Source organism: Mycetomoellerius zeteki, unplaced genomic scaffold, assembly GCF_001594055.1.
Source record: "Mycetomoellerius zeteki isolate Tzet28-1 unplaced genomic scaffold, Tzet1.0 scaffold267, whole genome shotgun sequence".
In the NCBI taxonomy this organism is placed as follows: Eukaryota; Metazoa; Arthropoda; class Insecta; order Hymenoptera; family Formicidae; genus Mycetomoellerius; species Mycetomoellerius zeteki.
The window spans coordinates 189,123-201,348 of NW_017257246.1; the positions used below are offsets into that span (position 1 = coordinate 189,123).

General features: G+C 41.6%; 4 protein-coding genes across 5 annotated transcripts in view; all 4 read right to left on the reverse strand.

Moving 5' to 3' along the window:
* Positions 1–5,789, reverse strand: part of Sdc (Syndecan) — a 92,693-nt gene extending 86,904 nt beyond the window's left edge. The window contains exon 1 of the mRNA XM_018450215.1: positions 5,385–5,789. Coding sequence (XP_018305717.1) covers positions 5,385–5,462 — 78 coding nt within the window. The 5' untranslated portion in view covers positions 5,463–5,789. The remainder of the gene's footprint in view (positions 1–5,384) is intronic.
* Positions 5,790–6,971: 1,182 nt separating this feature from the next.
* On the reverse strand, positions 6,972–7,753 carry LOC108724034 (uncharacterized). 2 transcript variants are annotated; one of them, XM_018450166.1, is made up of 3 exons: positions 7,473–7,753; positions 7,264–7,360; positions 6,972–7,184 (listed from the first exon to the last, which is right to left on the reverse strand). In XM_018450166.1, exons 1-3 carry the CDS (start codon positions 7,508–7,510, stop codon positions 7,008–7,010), a joined length of 312 nt encoding a protein of 103 aa, XP_018305668.1. In that variant the 5' UTR covers positions 7,511–7,753; the 3' UTR covers positions 6,972–7,007. The 2 variants fall into 2 exon arrangements, with proteins under 2 accessions (XP_018305668.1, XP_018305669.1); XM_018450167.1 differs by having other exon boundaries at positions 6,975–7,184; positions 7,264–7,354.
* Positions 7,754–7,895: 142 nt separating this feature from the next.
* On the reverse strand, positions 7,896–8,984 carry LOC108724033 (ATPase inhibitor mai-2, mitochondrial-like). Its single transcript, XM_018450165.1, has 3 exons — positions 8,840–8,984; positions 8,203–8,335; positions 7,896–8,123 (listed from the first exon to the last, which is right to left on the reverse strand). The coding sequence occupies exons 1-3, from the start codon at positions 8,884–8,886 to the stop codon at positions 7,989–7,991; spliced, it is 315 nt and encodes a 104-aa protein (XP_018305667.1). The 5' UTR covers positions 8,887–8,984; the 3' UTR covers positions 7,896–7,988.
* Positions 8,985–9,363: 379 nt separating this feature from the next.
* Positions 9,364–12,172, reverse strand: LOC108724016 (uncharacterized). The gene is made up of 4 exons (XM_018450120.1): positions 11,430–12,172; positions 10,684–10,888; positions 10,376–10,573; positions 9,364–9,701 (listed from the first exon to the last, which is right to left on the reverse strand). Exons 1-4 carry the CDS (start codon positions 11,721–11,723, stop codon positions 9,364–9,366), a joined length of 1,035 nt encoding a protein of 344 aa, XP_018305622.1. The 5' UTR covers positions 11,724–12,172.
* Positions 12,173–12,226: the final 54 nt, after the last annotated feature.

The window sequence follows — 12,226 nt, forward strand, 5'->3', positions numbered from 1 at the left end:
CGTGCGTGCGTGCGTGCGTGCGTGCGTGCGTGCGTGCGTGCGTGCACGTGCACGCGTGTATATACAAATGTAATATGAAACGCAGTTATCATCACACACATTATTCAATAATTCGTTTTATACAAAATAGGGAAAAAGGGCGAGGTGGTTTTAATTAACTTGGCAATTACTAATTATTATGTCATTAATTTGTTATACGAGGTATAATTTAGCTTTTCCATTTATGTACTCATATAATGTAAATTTTCATCGCTGCAATTACGTCGTTCGATCGTTGCACTCGTCGCGCACTCGTGTGCGTTGCGTACATAGTGGCGCGCACTACGGTTACATTAATTCTTAAGTAAGTATCCGATAACGCCCTTTACCTAAACTGCCTTTGATGTGGCTCGCCTTTACCGGCGCGATGGTCTCGGTCGACATACATATATTTTCAAAGTGGAGAAACGCTCGCGTTGCAATATATAAAATTACTTTTTACAGAAAATCATTTCGATCACGCACACGTAACACGGTATCGTTACCACGACGACGACGACGACGATGACGAGTTTATCTCAAAGGAACTCGACGAGACGCGGAGACTCGAAGTGAGACGAAGCGCGATGGGATACACTATAACGAGGATGTAGAAAGGATCCCGAAGGTTTATCCTCCCTCTCCACGTATCGTACGGATTCTCTCGTTCGATGTCCCGTTATTGAGAAGCTGCTTTACCGTCTATTTACTTTTTATTATCTTCGTTTATTCATTTCATATATACATATAATATTACCTATACAATATTCTATCAGCATGCGCGGTGAACACGCTGATATGATATTATATGAATCGTGATGCTACTCGCGAGAGTCGGAATATAATGGAAATATTGAACAAGACTGGACCGATAGTTAAATTCCAAGTACACATATCGCGCGTTGAAGAAAATCCATAAAGGGAAACCATTATGCGAATGCTTATTAGAATGCATATTCACGGGGAACTTGTGTGGAATATATAGTCCGAGAGGAAAAAAAGTGCAGATTTCTCGGGAGAGCTTTGCTCGTGGGCGTTTAATGGGCGGCGCTCGTAAAATACTTGAATCTCATACGAAAATTACCGTCTGACCCCGATATTTCCTCCTCCACCTCTTTCCTCCTGAAGCTTCTCTTCTCCCCGTTATAGTCGCGTGCCGCCGCGAGCCCTGCGATTATTTCAGATATAAAGTCGACCTACTTGCGATCCTTTTTCCAACGTATCGTTAAGCGAAAATCATTTAATAACTACCTTGTCGTACGGAATCTCAAAGATCTCGCTCGATATTTCTCGATATAAATCTTACAGAGGAGGAAAAATCTTATGGTGATCTTTCTCGATTTTGATCAAACGTAATTCCATCCTTTCTCTGTTCGTATAGAAACCTATATTATGGTATAATTTCCATTAATAAGCAAGTTCCGATTTTCTTATCTTTTAAAACGCTATTTTGCAATACATTAAGAACACATCCGCGAATAACTCAACTTTGTGTATTATTAGACAAACCGATTCTTCGGTGAGATTCGGGGTTGGCTCACTGCAGGATGTATCTTATCGAGAAGTTGCACGAATTAAGACTCCACCTCACGTACTCGAACGGACCAAATAAGGAGACACCCTCCAACGACAACTTGTCCCACAACTACGTGGATACTCGGAGGAAGGGAGTGATAGAGGTAGAGGATATAGCGCGTTCACAAGTATTAATTAAACCTATTAAATCGCTCTAGAAACTTGACGAAATAGCCAGTTACACGGTAACTGGCGAAAATAAAAAAAGTTTCTCCGATAATAATATTTTATATTTAAATGAGCGTATCGCGAATAAAAATTACCTCAACGTAAACGTTTTAATGTAATTAAGTATATTAGTTAGAAAATGTGTTTACTTCCCTCATTGCATATCGGTCGCAACCGTATCGTCTCTCGAAACGCATTAACGTAATTGCATAAAATTTATACCATAATTGGAAGCGGGAACAATATGGTTCGCCGAGGTAAATAGAATCCGTCTCGATTTACTCGCATCGGCAAACGGAACAGGTTTGATCATGGAGGTTGCCGGGCGAAATGAATATAGGCATCCAGCAAAGTTGCATATTAATCGCCCTGGTATTCTACGATATATTAGCCGATTAGAACGGACGAATAATTAACGAAATGTGCGCGACCAATGCTCGCGTCATCGATACCGCAAAAATCCACTTGATGCTCAATTGCTCGCAATTTCCCGACGTTACTGTCTCCATACTTGCGTTACGATATTAATCAAACTTAATTTCTTCCTCGCAGAGAGGAGAGAGAGAGAGAGAGAGAGAGAGAGAGAGAGAGAGAGAGAAACAGAGGAGAGCGAAATCGACCGTCGACCACGACGACGACGCGACGTCGTTGTCACTGCTGTCTATCAATTATCGACTCGTATAGGTATACGACGAAGGAAAGGAGCGAACACTTACAATCAGCCGTACATACACCGGTTCACACCGTCGCGTCGCGTCGTATCGAAAGACGTGCCCTCGTTCTCTTCACACGCGTACAGACACACACGCGCGCGCGTACATAACTCGACCAGTATATACGTACAGTATATACCAGCCACAAGACACCATCTAACGACGGACGAATCAGACGTCGCCGTAAAAGGCCATTAATGTTCATCATTCGTGAATTGTCGTCATACATTCGGTGCTGCTTCTGGCGAAAAAAAGCGAGATTTCCAAGAAGAATTTTTCGCTCACGCGACTTGCGGCTTTTCTTGAAATAATACGCGGCAAGCCGCCGTGCGAAATTAAACCTACCATCAGCTGATCGTTGTTTTAATCGCCGAGCCAAGTTTTATTTATCGTACGACGTCTGCTCGTCGTATATTCATTCTCCGATTCCGATAACAAGAAACGGGGATTCACGGAACGAACCCGCAGTCACCTATTGACATTTCTTTGTTGGGAGAGACCGGGAAGCAATTTAACGCGCGCGCACACATACGTGGCGACCTATTCTCGCGATCCATAGATTCATGGAAAACAAATAGAGGATTTCGCGAACGTATCGTAGCATTCGATATTGGACGCGTATAAATGCGTCACGTTAATTTGAAACAATTGCACGGGAAAAGATTTCACGAGGGATACCTATAAGAGAGTTTCGATTTTCGGGTAACTTGATGAAGCGGACGATACTCGACGGAAGCGCATCGATAACGAACCTCGCGCTATTATGAAACGACTCTTTTTCTCGACTAAAGACCCATGACGGAGACGACGGCGGCGACGGCGACAGCGATACGAGAGAATATTTATAAGCTCCTCTTACAGTTAAGCGGCGTGGCGACGAGGCGACCCGCGCCACCGAGGTATGCATTTTCCGCACGAAGACAGCGAGATTATTACCGGCGATATTTCATCGGCCGCTAAAACCAGCCGGCCTTTCGGGACGCGACTCTTCTCTTCTCCTCCTCTTCTTCCGCCGCTTGCATTAAAGGTCCTCTCGCAATTGTAAAATGTAACTACGCTCCGTGTAAGCGCGGTGTACGGGATTTATGCTCGTTATTCGGCTCGAGAGAGAGAGAGAGAGAGAGAGAGAGAGAGAGAGAGAGAGAGAGAGACTGCTGCTTTTCCTCCGAAATGTATTCGCGCCGAATTTCTCTCGTTTTTCACGAGACAATATTTTTTTCAACGTGACGGAGAGACCGAACCGGGAGAAAGAAGCTCTCGACGCCTCAAGGGAACGTAATTTGAGATATGAGAATTTCTCTAGTAGTTTTAATTGTTCGACGACCGAGAAGCGATTTTAAATATTCTCGGGCGAAACGTCGGAATATCGAAGGTTCGAGCCGACAAATATCGTAACACGAACTTTGCCTCGCGGTCACGAAATTCAGCACGTTACGCCCTTGCGCTCTCGATCCCTCCGTCCGCGCCGGTTACCCTAAAGCTGTTTTTCCGTTGCGATACGCGAGTGATGCGCTCCGGGATCGATCTCCCTCTTTCTCCCTCCTCACTTCACAGACAATAAAATCTAAAACGCGATGCTCCGTTTTTATTTTTGTTGCCTCCCTCTTTTTCGAGAAAATGCTTTTTACGCGAGAGCGTAAAGTATCGTAACGTAACGTGACGTGACGATAAAATTGGTCGAATATCTTGTTCAACCGATACCGCGGGTGCCTTTATAAATTGCTACGATATATAGCCATTAGTCAACGCGTATCGTAAAAAAAACCCCCCAGCGCTGCACAGAACGTTACAAATATTTTGCTCTCGTATTTGCCGCCGTCGAATTACCCTGCCACCGTCATTAGAACGGCCATTATTCCGCGTAATGCAAAAAGCGTGCACGGCGCGAGTTACAATATAGAATTCTCGCTTACTAATTAACGAACGGCCGCGGGAATTTTAACGATAAAAACATAAACAAGAAACAAACAGATACGACGTAAAATTGGCATCTGTCGCGGTTCGTTTATTCCTTCCGAGATCGAGCGCGTCCAAACGCTTAATTTCAAAATCCACTTTTTCTCGTTAGCGAATTGCCAAGATTGCGCGCGCCAAACTTGCTCCGATTCTTTCCAGAGTTTCTATTAACAAAGCTAACAACGCGGACGTCCTCGTTACGCCGCTATCGGGAAGATAAACTCCATCTTTAGCGCGACTCCCTCGGCGTGAAGGTCCGCTTATTATTATATATACCGGAACCAAAGTTCGAATTCGCGGAGAGACAGAGGACGGAGAGGAAGAGACGGAGGAAGGAGAGTGTCATTCTCCAATCCGGCGCGCTCCTTTGACAGATGTTGCTCCGAAAAAAAGTGTTTTTGTTTTCGAACGGTAAACAGGCGCGCATGCCCTTTTAAGTCGGCGAAAGTCGAGACCGTTTTGTTTAACCGTTTGAATTTTGAAAAGTTTTTTCTGAAAATAGAATCACGGACGAGAAGGAGGGGAGCATCCCGCGCGAAAGAGAGACCGCGAAGTGAATCGTAACGCGAAAGCGTTCAGGCACTTCAGGGGGCCTCGATTTGAACACCACTGGCTCGACGAGACGCCAAGAATGCGAGAGTGCCTCAATAGCGGCGTAACACTTAACGCTACAGAGGGAAAGGCAGGCGTGTGCTTTTACCTTTAGTCGTACAATACGTAGGTATGTATACGAGCGTGTCTTACGCGACGTCGCTGATATATGCATGGATGGAAGGAAAGACGTGAAAAAACGAAGAGCGCGCGTCCCTCTCGTCTCGCGAAACGCGAAGAGAGACAGCCAGCCGCCTCTTTCTCTTCCTCTTCCTCTTCCTCTTCCACCCTCTTTCCGCCCGTCGTGCCGCATCGTGGCCGCGTGTCACGACTCGCGACTCGGAGAGATTGATGGAAACTTACCTCGGTAGCGGCGTCGCATCCCGCGAGGATCACCGCAGCCGTGCTAAGCACAAGTATCCAGCGTATCCTTAGTCGCATCTTTCTATCCCGTGATCCCGATGGGCCCCGCTCGCCCGGCGCCCGTCCCGTACTTATGCACGCGCACGAATTGACGGGGAACGTGAAAGGAAAGGCGCGAGACCGGCGAGACGACGTTGGACGACGTTCCGCGTAAGATGACGGCGCGAGGACGGTATACTCGTAATAAACGTCGGGGACGGACCAGAGAACCACTCGAGGGAGAGGGGAGAAAAAAAAGATCTCCCGGAACAACAACGCGCGACACACACCACACTGATCGATGAACCGCGAGACACTGGGCGGCGCGACGATCGCCCGCTACCATCGGTCCGTCGACCAGACCGACCCGACTGCCCGCCGCCGCCATGCTAGAGTGGCGCTGCCTCGCTGCGCCGTGTGCCCGCGCTCACCGCCATCTCCCATCGACCGAGCGAGTCCCGCTGAAAGCGTCGAGTCGCGTCGAGTCACTCGCCCGTTGGCGCCAAATACGAACGCTCGTTCCAATCGCCTGAATAGTCCAAGGGTAGGAAAGAAGTGATTACGATATAAGTATGTAGGTCATGTTAGTTTTCCATGTTAAAATAACACCCTATACCTGTATCAAAAATGGATTTACACATTTAAACGTATAATATAATGTCATTTTTATAGGGAAAGTCAATATAATCACTATTAGAGTCCGGCCCTATTAGAAACCGAAAACGAATATTCGGTTGTCAAATTCGGTCATTCAATTTCGGCCGAAACCGAAACTGAAATTTCGCTCAAACTCTAATAATTACACACGCACGCACGCACGCACGCACACATATATAGCGATCACTTTGTACATACACACTTGAATTTGTAGTGTAGGCCAGTATTTTAAAGTTGAGTCCTAAATTTAAGACTATCTTCAAGAGAGCCGCATTAGCATCTTAAGACATCGCTTAAGACAATCTTAAAATAAGGACTATAAATAGCAGCCCTAAAAATCCTATTATTATAAGATCTAGGTAATTAATCATATTCGTATGCCAATTTTTGCAATCAATATCTCAAATCTTAATTCCATGGTCAATTTGATACTGCTCTAATAGTAATGCGCTAATAATAATCTTAATTATTATTTGATTCCTTAATAGAAACCTCGTCGATGCGATTAAAAATCCTATTATCGATATGAAAGCGACAATGAAAATATTTGAAAAATATTAAAAAATTTATTTTAAGAGACATTGAAAAGAAGAAAGTAAGATCGTTAAAGTTTCTATACGATACATGGTGCCCCACAATAATTGTGTAAATTGAGACATTTCACAAATTTAATAAGCCAGTCCTTAATATCATTGTGAAAGAAAACGGTTTAAAAATTAATTAACTCAATTATATATTCGATACAGCATATTTTCTCATATACACATAAACACGTTAGATATATATATATATATGTGTGTGTGTCGGAATAAACATTAAGCAATTTACGAGTGAAATTTGTTATTGCTTTATATCATGGATATCGATAAATCCATTAATATATTTATTCTGCATTTTTTTGAAAGTTTATATAGAAGTTTCGTTTGCCTAGGTCTTCTTGTCGCCAGCAGATAAATCTTTCTCTAGGTTTTTCAGAAATCTCAGATTCTCGCTTATGCCGCGATTGTATTCATCAATCTTGTTCTTCATGATTTGCACTTCTCTCTGCATGTGTTTCACCTCGTTCTGCGTCTTCTCCTTGACGACTTTCAGCAATTTCCTGTCCTGATTATTCGTAACGCCTTACTACGTCGCAGCTACCAATCGACTCTAAAATGACGTTTTACGAAAATATTTTCGTCACCTGCTTGTAATAATATTCTGTTTCACACGCAATGTCGCCGAACGACGTCTGATCCATCTTCGAATCGTGCTTCTTTCTTTCATTAAGATGTCTAAAGCTGGAAGGAATAGTTCATTTTTTATATCAGAGCGTTAGGAAGAATAACCCAAAGCATGCAAAGCATGGTGGAATACATCATCAGTGAATTAAATATATTTTGAATTGAATACCTATATCTGCAAGTTTTTCTGAAAACACGTCCGAGCATTGTGATATTGATAAAAAAAATTTTTACGTAGAATGTATACTTTACGTAAACGTGAATTTGACTATTTATTAAACGGAAAACTATTTGACGAGGTTATACGAAACGGGGACAAAACAAACTAGCATCAGAATTGGCGCGCCTCGAAAATGGCTCAACGTCCAAGAAAAGGTTAAGCAACAATGAAAGATACATTTTATTTTAAAGTATATTGCAGTATACTGCATCTTGCAGACACCTCAAAGTACAAAGTATCGATAATCTCGTTAAAAACGATCCATACAATATACAAGGAAACATCATTCAATATTCAAGTAACATATATATTAAGAGCATTACATTTAATATCTATGTAATGTAACAGTTTATACAGAAGACCGTGATACTCCCGTTAGGTCTACTATTTTCAATCTATTTTCTTACATCAAAACCAATAATAAAACCGCCAATCAGCTGGAGTATCACGCTAATATAACTTTGTTCACTCTTTCTGATCCATATCTGTAATTCGCTTTTTGTGACGATTAATAGCCTCCTGATGACGCTTGATCTGTTCCTCGTGGAATGAGATCTCATCGTGCAAACTCTCTCGCATCTTTTGTAACTGTTCCTTTTGCTGAAATAACATTTCAGACTTGTGTAAACAAATGAGATCGTTGATCTGATAAACAATTAATACTGAAATATATACTGACCAGATTATAGAAGTATTGATCCTCATGGGCAGCTTCCATCTTTCCGAAAGAACCACCAGCATCACGAATAGTACCGCCACTACCTCCTCCCTTGCCAGCACCCGAACCACGTTCTCCAACCATTCTCACTTGACTGTAACAAAGTACGTTTTAAATATAACAATAGCTGTGTTCAGTAGAAAAAACAACTATTGTAAGGTTCTTTAATATAATTGATTTTTGTTCTTAGTTTCTTGCTGGATCTAAAGGTATAACCAATCATATGAAAGAATTGGCAGTTTTTGCTGCATGCAGCAATTGCATTTGCAACTGCGAAAAGCTCCGCTTAGAAATAAAATATTATTCAGGGGTTATATCAGCTATACTTTCCGCCTAATAATTATTACATAATTTTGATATGGCATCTACTCGAGTCATATCACAGATCTGAGCCATGCTGAAAAAATACACAACTATTTACATATGTAAGAAGACAAGATATTCCTAAATTCGAAAAGAAGAAGACGTCGGTATGAATTACTGCGAATAAAGACGATATCGGGATCTATGTTTGCGACAGGAAAACGCCGGGTATAAAGTATGAATTAAAAACGATCGACCAATTGTTCGACTTAAAGCCGCGGAATTCTTCCGATACCTTAACGCAGAGATGCTTCGCGAAAACGTTGTAATCGATCGTTGCATTTTTCCGATCACGAAATAGTCTGGATCTGAAGGCTAGCGATGGCGAAAACTTGGCAAACCGACAGGCCAAGCTGATGAACGAGTCATGAACGAAACACTATTCTTAGAACGCGAAACTCAGCTACGACTGGTTGGCATCGTGGCGCTTGTGTCGGGAATATTGTGAATTCCATAGATTCAAACGCAATTACTTCCTCGGAGTGATTTCAACTAAATTCCAATTAACTTGATTACGCAATATCTGTATTCTACTAATTTTTTGGAGATTAATTTTTTATCCAAGAAATGAAAAGAAAAATTAAATTATAAGAATAACGATTTATATGTATAATGAGAAACTTTGCTGTGAGAAATTTTGTCGAATTAATTTAATCGGAGCATTTTATTAATTTAATTGATTATTACCTGTTTCTGCCAATGTAGATTAACTTTAACCTTAATTCGACTCCTTTTTAATTTTTTTTTCTAATTTTAGAACTAGAAAAAGATGAAGAGTTGATTGAACCGAAAATAAATTAAACTACATTGGTAAAAACGGGGATAATTAAAGTCATCCGGATCCGACCTGTAGTACTCATTGACTTGATCCTGCATCAATTGTTTCTTGAGCTCGGACGTTTTCAGCTCATTAACGGCAGCCTGCTTCTGCAGCTCCGCGCGCTCCAATTCAATGTGCAACATCCGCAGCTTGATCTCGTGCTCGCGTTGGGTAGACTTGAAAATCCATGTCGCTCTTTGTACCGATTTATCTTTGTCGCAGGTTGCCAGACCGTTGTTCCACTCGAGCTCATTCATCGTGTCGTTGTGTTCCACCGCTCGAAAATAAAACATTTCGCTAAGATCTCGTCGTTGACGAGTAAGATTTGGATTGAACACAATTTTTGCGCCGTATTCAGTGGACTCACAGTTAAGCGAGTGCTCGCTGCTATTGGTGTATTCTTTTAGATCTAAACGTCTGATTGGATGATTTCACTGGTGAATGATCATGAAATCATGGCCCTTCCCTCGGAGTCTTCTTTTTTTCAAAGAATTCGTAGCAAAATGTTATATATATATTTTTTTTTCAATATTTCTGAAATGTTTAATCACAATTTTAATATATTCCTAGATATAAAAAACATAGATTCTATTATATTATTCTTCTTTTATATTAATATAATTTGAAATAAAATGTTTGAATTATTTATATTTTTGTATGAATTATATATTTTAATATATGAATGTAATGTATGAATTATATGTTTGATATATGAATGTAATGTATGAATTATACATTTAAATTTTAAATAATACTTTTTCAATGTAATAATTTAATGTTCTATAATCTTTTCACATATTTGAACTTAAAAAAATTTTGCTTGTGGCGAAACAATGGTTCCTCCTTGAGAAACTTTTGGATCCGCTAATGGATGATCTAGAAGAATATACCAATAACAGAGCAAGCGCTCACTTAACTCGAGTCTACCGAATGCATTGAAACGTCAAGTACCATTGCCGACGCGGGACGTCGACGCACTGTCAGGGCAAGTGATTCTGTGCTCAAGATCGACGGGCTCGTCCTCGGTCGTGATCCTGGGACGCTTCTGCTGCAAGAAATCGTCCTCCGACACTTGTCGCGACAGTTCGCCGTGATTACTCTCGTCCTCGGTATCGCTATTGACCTCGATCTTAATCTCCTGTTCCGGTTCTAAACAATTATTTCTATAATTTTGCGCAAAACAATTTTTAAAAATTAGCAACCGGAAGCTCGAGGAAAAAAAATGAAAAAAAAAATCGCGATAGTCAATATATTTCAACCTGGCGTTTCCATGGGTAATGTCAATTTATCCAGGATCGCCTGTATCGCCATCCGATTCAGTGGATTCTCATTGTCCTGACTATCGTCCGAACGATCGGTGTTCTCGGAATCGTTCTTGCGCACGCTTTCCATCAGCCGCCACACTTCGATCGAGAGATTCGGCGGACGAGATTTGGCGGCCACGTCCGGTCCCAGGGTTCGTACCTGCGCGTGACCAAAGGCGGGGAAGAAATCAGAAAAAGAAAAGAGAGTTTAGAATGGTGACCAACCGTTCCAAATTAGGAGGGGCCATCCCCGAATTTTAACTCTTCGTCTCATTTCAAAACGTTCCAAATTTTGTCGCAATTAATTAACAATTATGAATTATCCTTCTTTTAAATGTGAAAATAATAAGTGTAAAATATATAATTTTCAAATATAACGTATAAAAAATTTTGATTTTTATTTAAAAACTCAGATATCTCATTTGTAAAACACATTCAAGAGAAAAGTACAATTTTAAAAAATAAAATGTAATCTCATAACTTGAATAATGTAATTAAGTGTCATTAGTTATTTACAAATATAATAATATAATACTGTTCATGTGTTTCATTAACAATTATAAAAGAATGTTTACCTGTCAGAATTAAATTACAATATTGAATTTTTTTTTAATGAATTGCTCTCTTCCCTTTTTAAGATCACCTTAGTTTAGTAAAGGGAAAGAAGTGCCTCTCGAATAATAATTTTACGCGATCTAAACCTTTTCGGCGTACGAGAACATCTCCATCCTCGCCTGCGCCTTCATCCTCCGCCACTGCTCCTTGATCCTGGTAATGTCCCGATCAGCGGAGAATTGGCCGCGGAACGCGCAGTAAATCTTTTGCCAGGCGACAGATTTCTTCGCGGACGCGGCCGCGTCGATCTTTTTGTTCTCGATCGCGCTCACATGGTGCTTGATGAGGGAGAACAGGGCGCTCTTCTCCTCGGGGATCCAATTCTGCGTCCTTTCTCTTTTCTTCAGCAGCACGGTGGTCGCTTCGCTCGTCGCCGACATTCTCTTGCCTTTTTCGCGCGTTAATTAGCGTTAATTTAGCTAATCTACGGAACTAGTCCAACCCACGTGTGTATACAAAACATCTGTTGTCGCGCATTGATCCGTCACTGTTTCGCGGCCCCGCGTTTGCTTGTTTAAGCGCGGTTTTAGAACCGTCAGCTGTTTAGTTGCTACCGGCGCGGCGCGTCTACCGAGTGTCACGAAAGTCACCGCGATTACATCTAGTCGGAGTTACTGTCAAGTATTTTATGTATGTAATTATTCTTCTCCGCTTGAGTTATCCGTGAGATAATAGCTCTCGTCGTTTTAGTTCCGCGTGCGAAGAGCCCCGAGTCGAGCGGTTTTTACACGCAGATTGTCTCGATGCTTGCTATAACATTCTTGTTTTATATAATTTTATAAATGGACAGAACTTATGAAAAACGCTTTCGTTTTACACGCGATATTTCGGTACCGGATTAGACTGATCGCGGCACAAGGCACGTAAAACGTGAATGCGAATG

Excerpts from the sequence above, each read along its gene's own strand:
- LOC108724034 (XM_018450166.1), bottom strand. The coding sequence starts at position 7,510 with ATGCTCGGACGTGTTTTCAGAAAAACTTGCAGATATAG. Across the intron at positions 7,361-7,472 it reads AGAAAAACTTGCAGATATAG|CTTTAGACATCTTAATGAAA; the intron begins GTATTCAATTCA and ends TATTCCTTCCAG. Across the intron at positions 7,185-7,263 it reads CAGAATATTATTACAAGCAG|GACAGGAAATTGCTGAAAGT; the intron begins GTGACGAAAATA and ends ACGAATAATCAG.
- LOC108724033 (XM_018450165.1), bottom strand. The coding sequence starts at position 8,886 with ATGCAACGATCGATTACAACGTTTTCGCGAAGCATCTCTGCGTTAAG. Across the intron at positions 8,336-8,839 it reads CGAAGCATCTCTGCGTTAAG|TCAAGTGAGAATGGTTGGAG; the intron begins GTATCGGAAGAA and ends ACTTTGTTACAG. Across the intron at positions 8,124-8,202 it reads ATCAATACTTCTATAATCTG|CAAAAGGAACAGTTACAAAA; the intron begins GTCAGTATATAT and ends ATGTTATTTCAG.
- LOC108724016 (XM_018450120.1), bottom strand. The coding sequence starts at position 11,723 with ATGTCGGCGACGAGCGAAGCGACCACCGTGCTGCTGAAGAAAAGAGAA. Across the intron at positions 10,889-11,429 it reads TGTTCTCGTACGCCGAAAAG|GTACGAACCCTGGGACCGGA; the intron begins GTTTAGATCGCG and ends GGTCACGCGCAG. Across the intron at positions 10,574-10,683 it reads ATTACCCATGGAAACGCCAG|AACCGGAACAGGAGATTAAG; the intron begins GTTGAAATATAT and ends ATAATTGTTTAG.